The following is a 23,120-nucleotide window of genomic DNA, read 5'->3' on the forward strand; positions in this document are numbered from 1 at the left end:
GGATATGTTATCATTTATAAAAAATACCTACCTTGGCTATTATGAAAAATACATAAAGTAACCTTTGAATCTTGCACCTAAATTATCCACATATACCATTATGAAAGATAATTCAAAATAACCCCATAAACTTGTATATAAATTACCCACCTCTGTTATTTTGAAAAATAATTCAAGCTAACCCCTAAATTTACATCTAAATAAACCGCATTTGTCATTGTTAAAGATAATTCAAAATAATCCCCTAACATTACATCTGAATTATCCACCTTTGTCATTATCAAGACAATTCGAAATAATTCTCTAACATTGTATCTAAATTACGTACACCTGCCATTATGAAAGATAATTTAAAATACTCCCCGATAATTTTATAAATTAACCACCTCTATCAATATGAAGGATAATGCAAAGTAACCTCTAAGTTTGCATTCAACATACCCATATACGCTATTATGAAATAGCATATAATGTAACACCTCTATATTTTTTCTACCACGGCTATTATAAAGAAACAAATAAAAATTCTCAAATCTACATTAAATACTAATATATGCTATTACAAAAAAATAATTTAACATTCAACAACCATGAAGTTAAAATTAAGCATAATATTATCTTTCACATGTATACATAGGATAAATATTTATTTTAATAGATTATGAAACATGGAAAAATGTTCACCTACCAAATCAATAGCAATATCACCAATTATTAATTTTAATTTATATTAACACTCCATGATAATAGATTTCATAATTTGGTATTCCGAATAAGTTGATACATTTTGAATAAAAAATTATGTAATATCAATATTAGTAACTTATTTTTTACCATTCTACGTTATATAAAACAATACTACTACAAATATAATCGTGTGTTATAATAAATTCAACGTATTGAGCGTTGGCGTGCAAGCTGTGTTTCAACTTAATCAACATGTGGAAAGCAATACTACTAGGACCTAAACTCTTTTTTAGTAACATGAGCAAATAAAAGAAGGCGTTCATACGAATGGTTAAAGAGAAAACTAGGATCTAGACATAACAATTAACAGAGGTGGCAAGCCCGTTTCTGAAAAGAAGTGTGGTCAAAAAAATAATTCATAATTTTTTTTATACGAATTTGCATGAAGATAAATTTATATCAAAATTATTGACCCTGATACCATCTGTTAGACTATAACTTATTTGAAGTATTTGAAGATGTTCAGACTCTGCCTGCCACTACCAGCTCAGCTCAGTTAACTGGGCGACCATGGCCAACTATAAAGTTGCCTTCGTTCCTCATCTCAAGCTGCCGAGAGAAGCAACCGCAGTTCTAGTCGTCGCTAACCACCTCACATCTCCTCTGTTCTTCGCTTAAGTCCATTTCAGCTTGTCCGCCCCCTCCGGCGCCGGCTAGCAGCAACCCTGGCCATCAGCCCATTCACCACCACCTCCGCCAGCGTCCGTCAAGCAGAGCAGTTGCCACAAACCACGCCGGGATTTGTTCCTGTTCCAGGCTTCCAGGCATCGCTCAACAGGTTCGTTTCCTTGACGATGTATTTCTCTGCAATTATTTTTTTTTATGCGTAGCTAGCTCTGCGTCCGAGATCTACTACAAACTTGTGTACTCGTTTATATATACTATTATATATATACACCAACCACAAATCTAACAATTCGGCATCTCTATGGTGATCGATGACTGTAAACCCCAGCGCGGCCTGGCCAGTCCTCTTGCGTTACTCTACAACAGACCAAGGAACTGAAGCACACAGATTATCCTCTCTCTACCGGCTGCAAACCACGCCTAGGCAGCAGGTGCCGTTCCACGCCTAGTCGCAGATCCGGCCAATCTCCAACCTTTGCAACTGCTAGGCAGCAGGTGCCGTTCCATAAATCACGCCTGCAGTTGGTCCAACGTACTTCCAGTTCCAGCCATCGCTCAACAGGTCCGTTTCCTCGACGCCTTATTTCTCTGCATTCAATTTTTCATGCGTATCTAGCTCTGCGTCCAAGATCTACTTTCAAACTTGTGTACTCGTTTATATACACTATTATACATCAACCACAAATCTAACAATTTGGCATCTCTGTGACAAATGTACCCCCAGCCTGGCCCGGCCAGTCCACTTGCTCCACTCCACAACAGATCAAGGAACTGTAGGACACAGCATTCTCTCTCGCCGCTGCAAATCAAGGTGCATATGCCTAGTCTCTCCCAGCTCTCTCTGTTTTTTCTTTCCGTCCTCTTTCTTTCTTATTTTTATTGGAGATGTTATTCATCTTCCACTCACAAATATACTCACACACGGGTGACGGGTTGAGATTGGTACCTTGATGCAAATCAAGGTGCCAGGTCTGGTACCAAAAGTACACAACCTGGCCCTCACTACTACACAAAATATTTTCTGAGGCGGGCAAAATGGATTTACCGAGGCGGGCATCACAACCGCCTCGAACAAATGGTCACGGTAAATGGGACCTTTACCGAGACGGTTTGATGCCCTCCTCCGTAAATCGAATAAAAAACAAAAAAAAGAAAAAACCTGTGGACAGGCAAGGCGAGCCCATCCATGGGCCTGCCGAGCCCATCCACGGGCCGCCACGGCCACCGCTGCTTGCTGTGGTGCCTCTCCGCCGCTGGAGGCCACCTCGGCCGCCGGATACACGCCGTGGAGCCATGGAGTGAGGGGAGGAGGCCGGATCCGCAGCCGCCGGACACCAACCCGCCGGATCCGCCGCCGTAGGCCACCTCTCCGCCGGATCTGCGCCGTAGGGAGAGGTGGGAGGGGGGAGGAGGTCGGAGCGCGGCCGGATCCGCCACCGGAGGGTTGCTCCCTGCCGCCTGGTTGTGGAGGAGAGGAGGTTCTGCTCGCCGCATACCGGAGAGGGAGAGGGAGGGGGCACCGTGCCGTGCTTGGAGGAGGCGCGGCCGCCGGAGATCCACGCCCTAGATCCGCCTAGGAGCACAGCCACCGAAGATCCCCCACAAGCCACCGCCGCCCCGCTCGCCGCGCTCCTTTCTTTCTTTCTTTCTTTCTAGTTTTTGTTGGAGATATTATACTCTTCTTCCACTCACAAATATACTCACACAAGGGTGACGGCTTGAGATTGGTGTAGCTGCTTTCGAATTTTAGGTGCCCATGTATATAATATTTCAACATCATCCATAGATCAAACTTCATCATATTCTCGTCTGCTAGCTACTCATTAATTTGTTAACTCCGTTATCGTTTTAGCTTGCTACTATGCGCCAGATCTGGTACCAAAAGTACTCAGTTATCATTTAAATGTGATTATTCTAGTACCTATCTACTGTTGCAGTGTTCCCTTTTGAACAATAGTGCCAAGGTTATAGGGGCCTCGGTACTTTTACAATCAAGATTACCTTTCCTTTAAAACGAAACACGTAATTTTTTTATCTAATTTCGATTTTGTAGATACCAAAGCAGCAAAAATGGCGGTGGTACTGGATGCTTTAGCATCCTACCTCCAAGACATGTTGTTGGAGATGTCTAAGGAAGAGGTGCATCTGCTCTTAGGTGTTCCCGGTGAGATAAAAAAGATGGGGATGAAGCTTGGGGACCTTAAGAGGTTCCTCGCCGATGCTGACAAGAGGAACATCAGCGACGAGAGTGTGAAATCATGGGTGAGAGAGCTTAGGAATGCCATGTATGATGCTACCAACATCCTTGATTTGTGCCAGCTCAAGGCGATGGAACGGGGTCAAAGCTGTGATATGGGCTGCTTCAATCCCTTGCTCTTTTGTATGAGGAATCCTCTCCATGCTCATGACATCGATAATCGCATGAAAAGTCTTAATGAGAGGCTAGATGACATTGAGAAGCGTAGCAAAACCTTCAACTTCATTAACCTTGCATCTTATGAGGACAACACAAAAAAGGTAGAATCCTCCGTTCGCGCTAGGCGTGAGACAACAGGGGAGGATGAGTTAGGTGTGGTTGGTGAGAAGATCGAGGAGGACACAAGAAATCTTGTGGATTTGCTCACGAAGAAGGACAAAAATGTACATGAACATAGAAATGTTATGGTTTATGCTACTGTGGGAGTAGGAGGGATTGGCAAAACCACCCTTGCCAAGAAGATCTTTAATCATGACTTCATCAAACAAGAGTTTCAAAAGAGAATATGGTTGAGTGTCAATCAAGAATTTAGCGATGCTGATCTATTAGAGAGAGCTATCACTGAAGCACAAGGAAACCATCAAGCACCAATAAACACAAAGGCCGCACTAGAGCGAACCCTTAAGGAAGCCTTGAAGGACTGCAAGACTTTATTGGTGATGGATGATGTCTGGGACCACCATGCATGGGAGGGTGTCCTCAAAACTCCATTATTAAGCATCCTAGCTCAAGGTAGTTGTGTCCTCGTTACCACAAGACATGACATGGTCGCCAAAGGCATGATGGCGGAGGTGCCCTACCACCATGTCAACAAATTAGAGCAAGAAGATGCCTGGTCTTTGCTCAAGAAGCAGGTTCGTATAAGTTAATTTATAGCTTTATTTTGTTACACATTCATGCATGCTCATTTGCTACACTATCTATTCAGATGTCGGTAATCTTGAGCCTTTTCTTCACATTTGCTTTACTATCTATTTATAAAGTTGTGTCTTGAGAGGAATCATTTCATTCATCAACCTAAACCTATAAAATGATGTGGCACTCTTAGAAACCACATAAAGAAAATCTACACTGAAGATGCCCTTATGCGCATGGTTGTACAAAATAGTTATTTGTTTTAGCATTAATATTAGAAATCTAGGGTCTGTAAACCACTTTCAAAACACTACTACACAAACATTATCACCGCTTGCTTGAAAACCACCATCACCACCGGTTTTGCGATTCGGCGGTGATGCTCACCTTCATCACCGCCACATTGAAACCGATATTGAAAGTTGAATAAAAATAATTAAAAAATACACGTGTCATGTGTGCCTGCAGTCGTCCATGATGGTCTACGCTAGCTGCCCCTAGCGGCCAGGATTGTGACATCGAGGTCCATCTCTATGTTGGGCGGCGTCCGCCATGCTGCTGAGGGCCATGGGTGGTGTCTGCCCCCGCGCCGATGGCAGATCCGATCTTCGGGCCGCGGTGCTACAATGGGATAGAGAGGGGGCCCGGAGGGAGTGCTGGTGAGGGAGAGAGGGGGCGGAAGGAAGTGCTCGAGTAAGGGAGAGAGAGGTGGTCAGTAGGTGGGGTGTCGGTGAGGGAGTGAGAATGGGCTAGGGTTTCTGACCGGCTATATACTCAAAACCGGTTTTCAAATGGTGGTCAAAGCCATTTTTATCAATGGTTCAATTACCGGAGGTGATATATTTTTACCGATGTTTCTAATAGAATCAAAATAGTGTTGGCGAAATCCATTTCTATAGTAGTGAAATGTCATTAAAGAATCATGAACACAGAGCATGATAAAGAACATGCGAAATAAAAGCCTAAAAGGAATAAGCGTAAACTACAAACAATAATAAAGTTAGTAAGATGTAGTAATATTTTTTTTTAAAAAAAATCTTACATTACACAAATGACTGTAGGTGCTTGTGAAGTTTCGTAAGAGCTCATGTACAAGCATTATTACATTGTTACTAATACTTGTGGTCGCAACTCTATAGATTTTTTGTAGAGCCTCAACTCTTTAGATGGTCATCAGATTAAGATTTCTAAACTTTTACTCTACTGTATCCTTTCGTTGCAAAGAGCGTCTGGTGCTTAGGTTTAATATCTCCAAGACCAAGTCCCATCCTCCACGGTCTGATAAAGAATCAGCAATTTATAGCCTGTACTATTAAAGCCAATCAGGACTGGACATGTTAGGCTTTCTCTTGTTGCCTAATTTATTTTGTTCTAAATTTTCAGAAGTCCTATTATTAGGTGATAGGAGTGTAACTTTTTAAATATCTCATCGAGTTAGACATGAAAATAACATATAACATATGTAACTTTTATCCTTTTCTCTAACAACCTTTTCAAACTATTATAATTTTACTAGATCCTGTAAACATGTTAAATGATTTAAAGTTCTATTCTGAACATGGCGTAAAAAGTTAGGAAAAGTACTCACGGGGCCTTTGGCATATATCCTGATTGACAGGTTTTACCATAGACACTTGAGTAATTGTCCATGTAACTTGCCTCACTTGTCTCATCTCTAGAATGGTTAAAAAGCTAAGGATACAAGGGATATCACGTTAGGCTTACCTGCATCCAAGAGAGTATGAATAAGGGAGAAAAACGTAGCTTCTTCAGGTCAAGATGTGCAGACTTTAATAACCTTTCCAGTTGGATCCTAATAATTGACTTTCGTCCATTCGTTTTTCTACCAGGGGTGTTTGGTCCTTTTATGAATAATCTCATAATAAGTTGCAACGAAATTGAACATATAGTGTCAAATTGGAATAAAAAAATAAACCAAATGTCACAAAGGGACGAATTTATTTTCTAGGATCATATACCCAATCTTTGGGTTTCAAACGAGGACTAGCTTCATGTAGGCTTGTATTGGGACCGATTAGTTAATTACCGAACCATCAGCAGGGACAGATGTTCGTTAAAATAAATCCTCTGGTTTCTCGGGTTCCTTCTTTCACTTTCAACCTGGCCGATAGCAGGACCAATTTCTGACAACATCGTGGCTGTATAGTTTGCATCCTCCATGATCCATGCTATACATTTCGGTTATTAACATAAAGTTGGGTTAATATATCAACCAATCAAATATACATACATTAGGATATTTTTAGTTAATAGATCATCAAGTGCTAAACTGTTACTTAGCAAACCACATATAAATGACACTGATAATTTATTTTAAATTACATTACTATGGCATGACAAAAAAGTTTATAAGTTTTTATTTCAAATAATTTTATAAAATTTGACTCAAATACTATGTCATATCGACACTGGTAATTTAATTTTGATTATTCTATATTTTTATAAAAATAATACTTCTACTATATATACAATTTTCGAATGTAGCAAGTTCAAAATCTTAGGCCCTATTTGGATGCAGATGTATTTTTGGAGTTTTAGAAAAATACCATGCTTTTATGAAATACTTTGATTTTATTAGAGTTGTATGAAGTGTTTTGATGCAACAAATTTTATGGTTTTGAAAACTAGAGTTTTGCTAAATTTGTAGTCTCTTTAGAGTTTTATAAACTCATATCTAGACCTCTTTGTTGCTAAATCAAGGTTTACCACATCTATAGGTTCTAAAATCGTTGTTTCTTAATACTACGTCTCTTAATACTACAACATCCAAACATGGCCTTAAGTGCCATAGTGCAAGCTGACATGATAGTTCATACCATTATTAATAGGCAAGTGGGTAGCATAGGACCTAGCACTACCGCAAACACAGGCCATCATTGTCGGACCATCATTGTTGGTTGCTTTGGAACCGGTAGTAATAGTACAACTGACAGTGATAGATGAACTACAAGTGATAGTGACAGGCAGTGTACTATCATTCTGGTTATAGCCACGGACATGCAGTGAAGGACCACCCGTCATGGCCAGTTTGTGGCTACAACCAGCAGTGATAGGCTATTTTACGAAAAAGTAATAACTTTTTCATATGATGTTTGATAAGATAAGCTTTATACGTTCAAAAAGATTTAAAACTTTATAGTTAACAACTTTTTCATTTAAGATGGTTTACATATTAAAATATTCTATGTAAGTTCACCAATGGGATTTGAGATGGTTAATGATGTCGAATGGAGACAAAGTCAATAGTAGAGTTAGTAGTCGATGAGATCGATCTACAACTTTGCAGCTAACAACCTTTTCATTTGAGATCATTTAGAGTATCAAATATGCAATATAAGATTACAAAATGTGTAGTTAAAAGAATAGCATCAGTTGTATAGTCACAAGTGTTGTATAGCTCTGCTGGTATAGATGCTCAGGAGAATGTTGAGATCTTGAGTTTAAATACTGTCATTGTCGGTTACTGGCATTGAAGATGCAGTAATCTGGCGTACATTTTGTGCTTTTTTATCACTTATCACTGTCAGTACTTGGCAGTGAGACGTAGTCTAGCGTACTGTACAACCTTTTTTAATAAAATAAGAAGAAAAAAAAAGATACGATAAATACTGGAGTGACTATAAACATCGGGTAGACGAGAGTTGGTAATGATAGTGACTCATGAGAACACTATTCTTATACATATACGATGATTTTTCCATCTATTTTAGTGGACTGGTACATCGGTCATACGCTTAGAACGTCGCATGTGAATTTGCCTCTGCACACAGTATCGTTTTTTAGCACTTGATTTTGCTTCCGATTATGACCAAGTGTATTTATATCTACATATTCCATTCAATTAACAAGCTTAAGTTGCTTTGCAGGTGGTTGGAAATGAAAACAATGATGAACCAAAGGTTGATGCATTGAAGGACATTGGAACGTCGATTATAGCAAAATGTGATGGTTTGCCTCTCGCAGTCAAAGTAATAGGAGGCCTTCTCCGCCAGAAAAACATAAGGCGAAGCGACCGGAAAAATGTCCTAAATGATTCTACATGGTCAGTATCTCAAATGCCTGAAGAGCTAAACTATGCAGTATACCTTAGCTATCAAGATTTGCACCCAAAGTTGCAGTCTTGCTTTCTGCACTACGCCCTCCTCCCCAAGAGCATGGTGTTCGGGTATGACCGTATTGTTGCCATGTGGATTGGGGAAGGATTTGTTCATGGAAACTCACGTGATTTAGAAGTATTAGGAAAAGAGTACTATGACCAATTAATAGCTAGGAACCTTCTAGAGCCAGATCCAAGGTATGTGGACCATGGAGTTTGCAATATGCATGATATTGTTCGTTCATTTGCTCAGTATTTGACTAGAGATGAAGCACTGGTAACTCAGAAAAGTGAAGCTGGCCCAACCATTAATAGCATTCCAGAAAATGTTATTCGGTTATCACTAAAATCCAAAGAATCAGAGTCAAATGAGCTAGAGTGGAGTTCTCTACAAGCACATATATCACTGCGAACACTTATTTTAGTTGGGGAAACAAAGATCAACCCAGGTGATTCACTGTCATCTTTTCCTTGTTTGCGGACCCTACATATAGAAGATGGAAATTTTGATGCATTGTCTGAATCTTTGGTCCAACTCAAACACTTGAGGTATTTGTCCCTAGTTGGCACCGACACATCTAGGCTGCCAAAAAAAATAGCCAAGATGAAATTCTTGCAGTGCATTGACCTTACTAATTGTAAAAGTTTGGTGAAGCTTCCTCGTGGCATTGGAGAGTTATGGCAGCTGAGGTATCTAAGCCTTCAATACTCAGGTATAAACAATATACCCAGGGGTTTCGGCAGCCTAACTAATTTGAGGATATTAAAGGGGTTTCCAGCCCACGTGGAGGGTGATTGGTGTAGTTTGGAAGAATTAGGACCTCTTAACCAGCTCATGCGTCTTCGTATACATGGCCTGGAGAATGTATCTTCTTCCTCATTTGCTATAAAAGCCAGGCTTGGTGAAAAGGTGTGCCTCAGCTATCTGTCCTTACAGTGCACTAGTAGTAGTGGAGGTGCTCACCGGTTGGTGAAACAGGAAGAGCAGCAACACATCGAGAAGGTGTTTGATGAGCTCTGCCCTCCGCCTTGCTTAGAAAATCTTACAATCGAAGGGTACATTGGTCAACGACTTCCACGGTGGATGACGTCGACAGCAATTGTGTCCCTTGGATGCTTGAGGAATCTATCCATGCAAGACTTGCCTTATTGCATAGAGCTACCTGACAGCTTGTTCCAGCTCCCCAGCTTGGAGTTCCTACAGATTATAAGTGCCCCAGCCATCAAGCATGTTGGGCCAGAGTTCTTACTACCACACCATCATGAGCACCCAAGCGCTATGGAGAACTTTGGTTCTGGTTTGAAAATTGAGGTGATTAGATGTCCACACCTGGAGAGGATCAGCAATCTGCCAAATTTGCAGAACCTCGGGATCATAGAGTGCCCAGAGTTAAAGGTACTAGAGGGTTTACCTGCACTTCATAGACTCGCACTGGAGGACTACGACATGGAAACACTCCCTGGATACTTGAAGGACGTAAACCCAAGGGATTTGCTTCTACTGTGCGCCGCCTCGCTGCTTGCTTCCATAGCTAAAGGGAAATCTAGCCCTGAGTGGGACAAGTTCAGCCATATCAAGCAGGTCAACGCATATGCAGATGATAACGACAACAACATTGAAAGGAAGTGGTACGTGAAGTACACGATAGATCCTTTCAGCTTCAAGACAAACATCAGCCCCTCTGCCGACGCTTCAGGTAAATTAACACAACACTGCTGCTTTATATGTTGCATATACTGAGCACCTTTCTTGCTATTGGAATATCTGGTTACTTGACTAGACGGTCCGTTTCAGGGGATGAAACAGAGGAGGTGTTATTGGACAAAGTGGAGCAAGTTTGAAGGGAATTCATCGTGGAACAACAGTGGGAGTAACAATAAAGTATGCATGCTACTCCAAGACTATTATTATTACTACATACGTCTCTAGCACTATCGATTATAGAATGCATAAAAGACCTCGCCTGCAGGTGGAGTGCCGCATGGACAAAAAGCAGCCTTGGAGGCTGGAGCTATCGTCGTCGTGAGGCAGTCAGATGTTGGACACTGCAAATAAATTCATGGTGACTAGAATGCGATGTGATGTGAATTAGTTTTTTTATTCGAATCTGTGTTACTGTGGATGCAGGTTACCACCTGAGAATACAGAGCCTTGTACATATAATTAAGTTGTGAGTCGTCATGTGACAAAACAAATGTTATGATACAGCGTATTCCGGCTTGCGGATTCATTGTGAGCCTGAAAATGTACGTAGGTTGCCAACTAAATGTTCATATATATGCTGCTAGTGCCATGAGAATGCAGCTTCCTAACGAGGCTCCTTTTATTTTTCAGATATTTAAATTAGTAGCAATATAAAGGACCGAAAACGGTGACCAGAGGGGGGTGAATGGGAGCCGTAAAATTTCTCTCGAAATATTTGGCCGCTGTCCCCAAATCACCGCCAAACAAGCAAACCAAAAGAAGTTCCCAAATCTAAAATATCCATACCAACCGGTGACGAGAATACTTAGATAAGTTCCTTGAATCGATGGAAAACCAATGCACAAGATGGAACTTAAATCCGAGCACAAACGCGCAAACCACGGATGAAACAAAAAAAAACAGGGCTGGAAATTCGAACCTGCCAGACTGGAAATTGGGCCGGCACTTTTGACAGGCACCGGACACCACCGAAGGGCACCAGACACTGCCGAGCGGTGCACCGCACGATCAGGAGGCGGTGTACACCAACAGCCGAACAGAACCGAGAGAAAAACCGCACGAACGGAGGGAAACAGCTACCGCACGGCACTGGGTTGCACGTACCGAGCGGAGATGGAGAGAGGAACAACCAGCGGTGGGTCTGCTCGCCGCCAGACAGAGAGCAAGCACCGAAGGAAGTAGAGACAGGGAGGAGACCGACGAGAGGCTGGCCACCTGGGCGAGCGCCGCTCGGGCTCTGGGAGCACGCGGCTCCTGCTGCTTGGCGCAGGCCTTCGGCCTCTCTGGGCGAGCACCGGCTCGGGCCTGGTCAGCAGGACGGTGCTGGTGCTCAGTTGCTCGTCGCCCCACACGCAAAAGACGAACAGGAAAAGCAGTGCCTCTGCTAGGCACGAAGATTGTTCTGATTAATAAAAATGTGGAGAGATACATTTGGCCTCAGTTTAGCATTTTGGCACATTAATCATGGCCGCCGATAACTCGGGAAAAAAATTGCCCGAACCGCAAAATATTCATCGAGGTCATGCCATAAGCTTCTGTGTAAGAAATTGCCTCGTAATCCACGTGACACACTGCCTCTGTAATTGGATTTTCAAAGACGGCCTCGTAAGAGGGCCATCTCTGAAAATGATCTTATTTTCAGATATGGTCTTTTTAACGCCTCTGAAAATCTATTTATAGAGGCAGGGAGAGATTTTGAGGCAATGGAAGAAATTGTCCGCCTCTGTGAATAAAACCCACGGTCTCCTGAAATCATTTTTGTGGTAGTGTTGTTGTACACGGTCTATACCAAATAAGATTAATTTAGAAAGCAAGAACAGAAAAGATCATCTGATCCTGAAATTAAAAAAAAAATAGAAAAGTGACTGTTACTTATGCAAGATGATTTAGTAATATCTCTTTCCCATATAACATTATTTAACAAACAGAGAACCAAATGTGGGTAATATATGATTAGAAGAGCCACCATGGTGATGTCTGAAAACCTCTGGATTAAGTGAGGATATGGTACATTGCATCAGATGCTATATATCCCAGTGCCATCCATTTCATATAATAGTATTTTAGAAATAGACAAATATTTTTATCAAACATCATATTCTGTGCATTAAATACATCAGCAAAGCATTGTAAGTTCTGTCATGTGGGGCCAACAGTACAGCCGCCGGCCTCAGACACGAGGGGCAGCCGGGGCAGTCCCCAAGGGGACGCATGGCCTGGCAGAACCCCAGGAGGTTTAGGCGGCTGGAAGAGCTGCAGTCTCTAAGACAATTAAGTAGTAGTAAAGAGTAAGGAATTAATTAGCCAGCTAATAGTTAATGGCTGGCACAAGTAGCAATGGAGCAGAGCTCCTATATGTATCCTGTACTGTTGAAGAAAGGAATCAAGCAAAGAAGTTATCTCCTAATCTCTCTCTCTGCTATTCTTAATCTCACCCCTGCTATGGTAGCCAGGCAAAAACCCTGGCACCTCCCTTACCGAGTTCAAGCTACGAACTAAGAAGCCAAGGGCCTCCAACCCTAGGCGCCCAGGCCCTTGACAACTTGGTATCAGCTAGCCGGCGATCTTCTTCCACCTCCGCCCCACACTCCAGCCCAGCACCCACCTCGCCATCAACCCCTGCCTCACCCACCGCCTCAGCAGCCTCCACTGCCTTGCCAATGGCTGAGCTGTCCACCGCTGACCTGGCCAAGATGATCCAGGCCCTCACCACCACCATGAACGCCACCATCAACGACCTTCAACAGCAGGTCGCCGCTCTTCAGCAGGCACCGGCGTTCTCCGGCTCAGGCTCGCGAGGCTCGGGCCACGGTGACCACCACGGTGACCGCCCTCCTCGGTTCAAGAAGATGGACTTCCCCAAGTTCGACGGGAAATCCGATCCGCTGGCCTTCCTCAACCGATGTGAGTCGTATTTTCATCAACAGCGGATTGCAGCCGAGGAGCAAGTTTGGATGGCGTCATACAACCTTGAAGACGGCGCCCAGATGTGGTTCATCCAAGTGCAGCAGGACGAGGGCACACCATCTTGGCGCCGCTTCTCCGAGCTCCTCAACCTCCACTTTGGGCCGCCGATCCGCTCCAACCCCCTTGGGGAGCTGATGGCGTGCAAGCGGACGGGCTCGGTAGCAGAGTACCAGACCCGCTTCAAGGCGCTGCTTCCTCGCGTCGGCACGCTCACGGAGGCAGATCGTGTACAAGCGTTCACGGCAGGACTGCAGCCGCCGCTCAGCCTCGACGTGGAAGTCCACAACCCGCAGTCCCTCGTCATCGCCATGAGCCTTGCATGCAAGCTAGAGCTACGCGAGCAGTACTACACCGCTGCTGTTCCAACTCCGCTTGCGCCACGGCAGACCACGCGCGGCCTCTTGACAGGGCCACCACCACGGCTGGCCCTGCCAGCACCCCCACCCCGTCCAGCAGCCCCTTCCCTGACCATCGAAGGCCATTAAGTGAAGAAGTTGTCCCAGTCCGAGATGGAGGAGCGGCGACGATTGGGCCTCTGTTTCAACTGCAACGAGAAATTTGGCAGGGGTCACAACCGCGTCTGCAAGCACATCTTTCTCCTTGATCTGGCCGAGGCCGATGACGACGACGACTCTGACAAGACCGACGCTGCGGTTAACAGCCCGCTCATCTCACTGCTGGCCATGGCGGGCATCCGCTCCAGTGAGACGATGCAGGTCCGCATCCAGCTGGGCGGGGCGTCCTTACTGGCCCTGCTGGACTCGGGCTCCACCCTCAACTTCGTGTCCAAGGAAGCAGCAGCACGCACCTCCCTCAGGCTTCAACCCCGCGACAACATGAAGGTCACGGTGGCAAATGGGGACCGGGTGCCGTGTCCCGGCGTCTACCGTGCAGTTCCTTTCTCCATCGCCGGCGAACCATTCTCCACCGACTTCTTCGCACTCCCGCTGTCCGGTTATGACATCGTCCTCGGCACCGAGTGGCTAGCCTCCCTTGGCCCGATTCTCTGGGATTTCAGTGCCCTCACCATGTCCTTCTGGCACCAAGATCACCGGGTGTGCTGGACGAGCATTGCCGAGGGCACCGGCCCTTCTCTCCGAGCATGCAGCGGGGCTGACCTCTTACCAGCCCTGCTGGACGAGTTCGCCGGGGTCTTCACCGAGCCAATCGGCATGCCTCCGCCTCGCTCTCGGGATCACTGCATCAACCTTATCCCGGGGTCCTCGCCGGTGGCGGTCAGACCGTACCGCTACCCCGCTTCCCACAAAGACGAGCTGGAGCACCAATGCACTACCATGCTGGCACAGGGGCTTATCCAGCGCAGCACATCGGCGTTCTCCTCCCTGGTCTTGCTGGTCAAGAAGGCCGATGGGACGTGGCATTTCTGCGTCGACTACCGGGCCCTCAACGCTATTACAGTCAAGGATGCCTACCCCATTCAAGTGGTCGACGAGCTCTTGGATGAGCTGAATGGCGCTCGGTTCTTCACCAAGTTAGACCTCCGCTCCGGCTATCATCAGGTTCGCATGAACCCAGCCGACGTGGAGAAGACGGCGTTCAGAACTCATGATGGGCTCTACGAGTTCCTCGTCATGCCGTTCGGGCTGTGCAACGCCCCAGCCACATTCCAAGCATTGATGAACGACGTTCTCCGCCCCTTCCTGCGCCGCTTCGTCCTCGTCTTCTTCGACGACATACTCATCTACATCGTCTCCCTGGCTGAACACCTTCGCTATGTGCGCGCTGTCCTCACTGTGCTGCATCAACACCGGCTGTTCATCAAAAGATCCAAGTGTGCCTTCGGTGTTAATTTTAGGAACCTTGAGTGTGGAATTTGCATGTACCAAGACCGAGATGAGAATTCAGAACAAGTTTAGAGAGCTAAATATGCAATTTGCATATACTAGGACCGGGATTAGAACTCATGACAAATTTAGGGAGTTGAGTGTGCAATTTAAAAGTACTAGAACCTGGATGAGAACTTAGGACAAGCTCGAGGACCACTAGTGAAATTTACTCTTTATTTAATAATTAATCAAGAGCTAAAAATCTTCCTTAACAAACCACAAATAAATAATGATACTAACAATTTTTTGTTAATTACATTTATCTCTGCACTGGTTACGCCCTTTAATTTAAATAAGTTTATAAATTTTGATAAAAAATATTATATCATATCAATGCTAGTAATTTAATTTTAATTATTCTATATTTATACAAAATAATATTACTGCAAAATTTTTTGATATAGAAAATTCAATATCTTTAGTGCCACAGTGCAGGGCTTAGAGGACAGTTCATTCCATTTTAGTAAAATAAAATTATAATTATTAAAAGCTACAATAAATACTGGAGTGACTATGGTACATAATACAGTGACTATAAAATACAAGAGCTGGTAATTATAGAGTGACTGCTGAGAGAACTACTTTTGTGCACAGACGTCACCTAGTTGCACCGTAGTGCTATAGGTGCACGGAAGTGGTACATCGGTCATATGCTTAGAACGTCGTACGTGATTTTGCCTCTGCACACAGAATCATTTACGAGCACTCGATTTTGCCGCCGATTAGGACGAAATGTATATATATCTCCATATTCCAGATAATTAACTGGCTTAATTAGCTTCTTGCAGGTGGTCGGAAATGAAAATAATGATGAACAAAAGGTCTGAAGGACATTGGAATGTCGATTATAGCACAATGTGATGGTTTGCCTCTCGCAGTCAAAGTAATAGGAGGCCTCCTCCGCCAGAAAAGGACAAGGCGAAGCGATTGGACAAAGGTCGTTAATGATTCTACATGGTCAGTATCTCAAATGCCTGAAGAGCTAAACTATGCAGTATACCTGAGCTATCAAGATCTGAACCCTGAGTTGAAGTCTTGCTTTCTGCACTACGCCCTCCTCCCAAAGAACACGGTGTTCTGGTATGACCGTATTGTTGCCATGTGGATTAGTGAAGGATTTGTTCATGGAAACTCACAGGATTTGGAAGTGTCACTACTGGAATCTCGGCAAAGCCCGAAATACACTCGGCAAAGGCTTTGTCGAGTGCCGCACTCGGCAACACTAATACACAGACGGGCTTTACTCCCGGTGGGGAACCCCCTCTAGTCCCGGTTCCCCACCCGGGAGTAAGCATCCGGGACTAAAGGGGAGGTCCTTTAGTCCCGGGTCAGGAACCGGGACTAAAGGTCCTCCCAGCTTTAAAAAAAATAATGCCTCCCACCGCTGCGTCCCGTGAGATTCAAACCCAAGACCTCATGCATTACCTCGCGCGTAGCTTACCACCCCACCTACACAACACATCTAACAATGGATGGGATGCTACCCTTTTGAACTAACCCATCGGGGGACCTTTAGTCCTGGTTAGTGTTACCAACCGGGACTAAAGGGTCCTTTAGTCCGGGTTGGTGTTACCAACCGGGACTAAAGGGTCTACCTTTAGTCCCGGTTGGTGTTACCAACCGGGACTAAAGGTTGGAGGACTTTTAGTCCCGGTTGGTGGCTCCAACCGGGAGTAAAGGTCGACCTTTAGTCCCGGTTGGTGTCTCCAACCGGGAGTAAAGGTCCCCTGCCACTGTGCCGAGCGCAGTAGCCGTTGGGCAGGGACCTTTAGTCCCGGTTGGAGACACCAACCGGGACTAAAGGTCTCTCTAGTCCCGGGCGCAAAAAATACCGGGACTAGAGCCCATTTTAGCCTCGGATGAAAGGTATGTTCTCTACTAGTGCAAAGGGCACTCGGCAAAGAATTAATCGGCAAAGAAGCTTTGCCAAGTGCTTTTTGTCGGGCACTCGGCAAAGCCTTTGCCGAGTGTCGGAAAAGCACTCGGCAAAGATTTACACTCGGCAAAATGAAAATGTGAAAAAAACCCAAAAATAATAGCAAAATTTTTCAAAAAAAAAATTCGGGGGAGGCCGCCACCAGCCAACGCCCGCCCGTCTTCATCAAAGTCGGTGTATTTTTTGCACTAAATTCACGGCTAACGTGGCCGGCGGGATTCAAACTCACGACCTCTCCCTCGCGTGTCTGCTGCTCTACCACTGCACTACACTGTCACTTGTGTCTAGATTCCGTTATCTATTCTCATATATTATACTAAACCGAGAGTAAATTGCTTGTTTGAGGCCCTAAACGAATTCAAATCAAAAAGTGGTTAACTACAAAGTTTCATAACTTTTCAAGATCTACAATTTTCATTTAGGAAGTTTTTCCATCCGAGGTCGTTTGAAAAATTCGAATTTTAAATTTGAGAGATTCAAACGTAGTTTTGCATTATAAGATGATTTGAAATCAAAAAGTTGTCAACTACATAGTTTCATAACTTTTGGAGATCTACAATTTTCATTTAGGAAGTTTTTCCATCCGAGGTCGTTTGAAAAATTCAAATTTTAAATTTGAGAGATTCAAACGTAGTTTTGCATGATAAGATGATTTCAAATCAAAAAGTTGTCAACTACATAGTTTCATAACTTTTGGAGATCTACAATTTTCATTTAGGAAGTTTTTCCATCCGAGGTCTTTTGAAAAATTTAAATTTTAAAATTTTCAAATTCAAACGTCATTTTTGCATGACAAGATGATTTCAAATCAAAATGTTGTCAACTACAAAATTTCATAACTTCTCAAGATCTACAAAGTTTATTTTGGTCATTTGTTCATCCGACATAATGGTAGTAACATTGTTCACAAATCTTATATATCTCTCTTCTACTTTCACGAAACTAATATGAGAGATATGAGAGAGATGTAGATTTTATGAACAACGTTATTGTCGCTTTGTCAAATGAAGAAATGACCAAAATAAACTTTGTAGATCTTGAGAAGTTATACAACTTTGTAGTTGAAAAGTTTTTCATTTGAATTCATTTAGGGCCTCAAAAATTGCTTCGAAAAAATGATTTGCCGAGGACCAAAAAAATGCACACGGCAAATGCCGCTTTGCCGAGTGCCAGAAAAAAGGCACTCGGCAAAGACGCATTTTGCCGAGTACCAAAAAATGGCACTCGGCAAAATACATCTTTGTCGAGTGTTAGAAAAAAGGCACTCGGCAAAGACACATTTTGCCGAGTGCCAGAAAAAAGGCACTCGGCAAAGACGCATTTTGCCGAGTGCAAAATACATCTTTGTCGAGTGTTTTTTTTTTTTTGCCGAGTGTATTTTATTTGGCACTCGGCAAAGACCGTCTTTGCCGAGTGCCCGATAAAATACACTCGGCAAAGCCTCCGACACTCGGCAAAGTGCCGGTTTCCGGTAGTGTGTTAGGAAAAGAGTACTATGACCAGTTAATAGCTAGGAACCTTCTAGAGCCTGATCAAGGGTACATAGACCAGGTAGTTTGCAATATGCATGATGTTGTTCGCTCGTTCGCTCAGTATTTGACTAGAGATGAAGCATTGATAGCTCACAAAACTGAGGCTGGCCATACCAATAACATTAACCCACAAAATGTTATTCGGTTATCACTAAAATCCAAAGAATCAGAGTCAAACGAGCTAGAGTGGAGTTCGCTACAAGCACATATATCACTGCGAACACTTATATTAGTTGGGGAAACAAAGATCAACCGAGGTGATTCACTGTCATCTTTTCCTTGTTTGCGGACCCTACATATAGAATATGGAAATTTTGATGCATTGTCTGAATCTTTGGTCCAACTCAAACACTTGAGGTATTTGTGCCTAGATGGCACTAACACATCTAGGCTGCCAGAAAAAATAGACATGATGCAATTCTAACTGTGGAAGTCTGACGAAGCTTCCTGTGGGCATTGGAAAGTTACGTCAGCTGAGGTATCTAAGCCTTCTTGGCTCAGGTATAAACAATATACCCAGGGGTTTCAGTGGCCTAACTAATTTAAGGGTATTGAAGGGGTTTCCTGCCCACGTGGAGGGTGATTGGTGTAGTTTGGAAGAATTAGGACCTCTTAACGAGCTCATGCGTCTTCGTGGCCTGGAGAATGTATCTTCTTCCTCATTTGCTATAAAAGCCAGGCTTGGTGAAAAGGTGTGCCTCAGCTATCTGTACTTACAGTGCACTAGTAGTAGTGGAGGTGCTCACCGGTTGGTGAAACAGGAAGAGCAGCAACACATCGAGAAGGTGTTTGATGAGCTCTGCCCTCCGCCTTGCTTAGAAAAACTAACAATCAATGGGTACTTTAGTCAACGACTTCCGAAGTGGATGACGTCGACAGCAATTGTGTCCCTTGGATGCTTGAGGATTCTATTCATGGAAGACTTGCCTTATTGCACAGAGCTACCTGATGGCTTGTGGCAGCTCCCCAGCTTGGAGTTCCTACTGATTAGAAGCGCCCCAGGCATCAAGCGTGTTGGGCCAGAGTTCTTACTACCACACCATCATGAGCACCCAAGCGCTGTGGAGAACTTTGGTTCTGGTTTGAAAATTGTGGTGAGTAGATGTCATGGACTAGAGAGGATCAGCAATCTGCCAAATTTGCAGAACCTCATGATCATAAGATGCCCAGAGTTGAAGGTATTGGAGGGTTTGCCTGCACTTCATAGACTCACACTGGAGGACTACGACATGAAAACACTCCCTGGATACTTGCAGGACGTAAACCCAAGGGATTTGCGTCTAAACTGTGACATCTCCCTGCTCGCTTCCATAGCTGAAGGGGAATCTGGCCCCTGAGTGGGACAAGTTCAGCCATATCAAGCAGGTCAATGCATATGCAGATGATGATGACAACAACATTGAAAGGAAGTGGTACGTGAAGTACACAGGCGATCCATTCAGCTTCAAGACAAACATCAACGTCTCTGCTGACGCTTCAGGTAAATTAACACAACTGCTGCTTTATACGTTGCATACTGAGTATGTACCTTTTTTGCTGTTGGAATATCTCGTCACTTGACTGCATGTGACGTTTCAGGGGATGAAAGTGTTGTTGGACGAAGTGGAGAAAATTTCAAGGGACAAAATCGAAGAAGAATGTGTCAATGTGGAACAACTGAGGGAGTAATCAAGTATGCAACATACAGTTCTTGTTACTAGTTGTTCGTAAGGGGCGTATAACACTGCAGATTATATAATGCATATGACCCTTGCAAGCAAGTAGAGTGCCCGTCTGTGACCTACATGGACAGAAGGAACCTTGGAACCGTCATCGCTTTGACTGAAGAAGCAACAATGCAGAATTTGTGATGTGAATTTATTCCTTTTTTTAGCCTGCGGGTTGTTCTGAGGCAGTCAGATATTTGACATGCAAATAAAATGAGACAAGAATGTTATGTGAATTTGTTCATTTTTCTTCAGTGATTTGTGTACACGTTACAGTTGAATTTCCATGCAGTTTGCCACTCGAGAATTGAGAGGCATGTGTATATATAAGTTTGAGTCGTTACGGAACAAACGTTATGATACAGCTTCTTTCAGCTTGGATGGTTTATGGTGTGTCTGGAAATGCAGCTTGCCAAGCGGATGTACATAGCAAGCCTCACTTCAGTTTCTGGTTTGTTAATACTGGAAATGGTGTGGGCTGCTTCTATCTATCTCAAGGCAGGTCATGGAAAACCGACAATGTAAAGATCAGATCCTTTGCGCAAATTTACTCTCGAATCAATCATATTGCCAATTTTTTTTTCTTCGTGAATTGTAGCTTGCACGAGACCATGTTAGGAGAACATGGAACTTCTTGAGAGTTATTTTCAGATAACAATGTATACTCGGTGCTTGCCACAACGTTACAATTATTCAGGCCTGGTATTGTGGTACATTTCAATGTGCTCCATTACAGAAAACAAAAAAAAAACATGAGTTGACTTCTATGAAATGAATTCTTACAATCTAACACCTACAACTGTCATACACTGATAATACCAACATTGATGTACTATAAAACGCCTACAACTGTCATACACTGATGCACTATGAAACTGGAACACCCAGAGAAGAGATTACGATCATATATCATTGTTCGGCAGGCTGGGGGATCTGTGCTTCTCATCATTAGCTATGTCCATGACTGAATATCTGAAGCACATGCTGAAAATATTCATAGAAAACCTACATGTACGGGCGTTCCACAGTGACAGTATAGCAAAAATCAATTAATCACATTATTGATTCCAACGCTTCTACACATCAAACCACAACCAGCACATAGGACGCACTGGTCACTGAATTATATGCTAAAGGTTACATAATGGCAAGTAAATGTACAATACAGAGCTGAAGACTATCTAAACCATAGACATACCATGTTATGGTAGACCAAACACACAGACATACAATGGCATGTCTATATTCATTGCAAGGTCTATTTGACTTAATAAAAATGAACTCCTTACTACCATCATGGTAGAGCAAACACATTGACATACCATGTTCACATGTACTGCATATCATGTGCTGGTCAAAAACATCAGCACATCTATATCCTAATGTTCAAATTATCAAGGAGCAATATAAATCAGATCATGGATTCATGCACAGTCAGTGCCAACCAAGCAGAATGCTTATATTACACCAAATTAAAATCGACGCTTAGGTAGGATCATACTACAGAAAATTCATCCCCATACCAATCTAACCTTTTAGCTTCTATATCTGCTGCAGTCTAGAAAAAAAAATACACCAACACACAGGACCTGTCAAAATTTGGTGATAACCAACTCTACAATGGCATAGAAGAACAGAGGGCCAAAAACAGCATGTTTAGATCAGCAGATGAAGCCTACATCTACATTATGGGTCAAAACCTGTATTTAGATCAGCAACCATGTAATTCGCAAACCAAAAATATTGGCATAGCTTGATGTTTTTTGCACCTAAATCTTGTTTGGCCTATTTTATCTAGATTCAATACACAACTAGAAGTCCCTTTACAGAGTTGGGCAAAACAACATTACACAGGCGGCCTGCTCAACCACCTCTGTGGGAGCGCCAGTGTAAATGGAAAACATGTCCATCTCTGAAATTCATGTTTATAGAAGCAGGTGTCTTACGATGCACGCCTCTGCAAATCAATAAAAGAACAGTTCCGCCTGCATCACCGGGGCGCCACAGGCCATCCTCAACGAGAACCTTCTTGAGCCCAGTGCACCCTTTCCTTCTGCTACTGCAGCTTCTCCCAATCGTTCTTCTTGTTGTATTCCCCACAGTGCACCCAGTCATCCAACTACAGGAGAACCACAAGGTAACAACAGCAGCAGCAGCAGCATACCGGTTAACAAGAACAAATAAAATCCTCCATGTACACAAACTAGAACTGGAATGCAGCACGTATCATGGATAAATATTGAAGAAATCATCAATCTACTGAGAAGAAACATGCATGCATGAGGATCGGAGAATATGTGTATGCTTGTCTGTCAAGATCACCTGTTGGACAATATGTGAAGCAATCTCTAACAGACACAATATGTATGGATGCTATCTGTTGTTCTGGTTAGTCAAGTAAACTTTAGACTTACTGATTTATTTGGCCATCTCAAAAGAATACGTGCTGCCCCAGCTTTAAACAATCTGAGGTGGATCCAGGCCTAGATCGACAGAAGCTGCAACAGCAGACCCAAATTAATTCTGAGGCGTTCAGAGCAGAAGTTTGTTCTGATTAATAAAAATGTGGAGAGATACATTTGGCCTCAGTTTAGCATTTTGGCACATTAATCATGGCCGCCGATAACTCGGGCAAAAGATTGCCCGAAGGGCAAAATAGTTAGCGAGGGTCATGCCATAAGCTTCTCATCACCGGCAATGCACGACTCAAATCTAAGAAGTCCTCTGTGTAAGAAATCGCCTCTGTAATCCGCGTGACACACTGCCTCTGTAATTGGATTTTCAAAGACGGCCTCATAAGAAGGCCATCTCTGAAAATGACCTT

The 23,120-nt window shown here is 43.5% G+C and overlaps 2 protein-coding genes, 1 long non-coding RNA gene and 1 pseudogene across 3 annotated transcripts; all 4 read left to right on the plus strand.

The window, feature by feature from the left end:
• Nucleotides 1-3,444: 3,444 nt before the first annotated feature.
• On the plus strand, nucleotides 3,445-10,487 carry LOC136486407 (disease resistance protein RGA2-like). Its single transcript, XM_066483290.1, has 3 exons — nucleotides 3,445-4,485; nucleotides 8,374-10,300; nucleotides 10,399-10,487. Exons 1-3 carry the CDS (start codon nucleotides 3,445-3,447, stop codon nucleotides 10,443-10,445), a joined length of 3,015 nt encoding a protein of 1,004 aa, XP_066339387.1. The 3' UTR covers nucleotides 10,446-10,487.
• A 2,481-nt stretch (nucleotides 10,488-12,968) lies between these two features.
• LOC136487155 (uncharacterized) lies at nucleotides 12,969-13,760 on the plus strand. Its single transcript, XM_066484281.1, has one exon. The coding sequence runs from the start codon at nucleotides 12,969-12,971 to the stop codon at nucleotides 13,758-13,760; it is 792 nt and encodes a 263-aa protein (XP_066340378.1).
• Nucleotides 13,761-15,960: 2,200 nt separating this feature from the next.
• Nucleotides 15,961-19,927, plus strand: LOC136487158 (putative disease resistance RPP13-like protein 1; annotated as a pseudogene).
• A 3-nt stretch (nucleotides 19,928-19,930) lies between these two features.
• On the plus strand, nucleotides 19,931-20,532 carry LOC136486408 (uncharacterized). Its single transcript, XR_010766790.1, has 3 exons — nucleotides 19,931-20,070; nucleotides 20,169-20,262; nucleotides 20,355-20,532. It is a non-coding gene; the product is annotated as an uncharacterized lncRNA (long non-coding RNA).
• Nucleotides 20,533-23,120: the final 2,588 nt, after the last annotated feature.

The sequence above is a fragment of the Miscanthus floridulus genome, chromosome 10 (genome assembly GCF_019320115.1).
Source record: "Miscanthus floridulus cultivar M001 chromosome 10, ASM1932011v1, whole genome shotgun sequence".
Classification (NCBI taxonomy): domain Eukaryota; kingdom Viridiplantae; phylum Streptophyta; class Magnoliopsida; order Poales; family Poaceae; genus Miscanthus; species Miscanthus floridulus.

Excerpts from the sequence above, each read along its gene's own strand:
- LOC136486407 (XM_066483290.1), top strand. The coding sequence starts at position 3,445 with ATGGCGGTGGTACTGGATGCTTTAGCATCCTACCTCCAAGACATGTTG. Across the intron at positions 4,486-8,373 it reads GGTCTTTGCTCAAGAAGCAG|GTGGTTGGAAATGAAAACAA; the intron begins GTTCGTATAAGT and ends GTTGCTTTGCAG. Across the intron at positions 10,301-10,398 it reads CCCCTCTGCCGACGCTTCAG|GGGATGAAACAGAGGAGGTG; the intron begins GTAAATTAACAC and ends GGTCCGTTTCAG.
- LOC136487155 (XM_066484281.1), top strand. The coding sequence starts at position 12,969 with ATGGCTGAGCTGTCCACCGCTGACCTGGCCAAGATGATCCAGGCCCTC.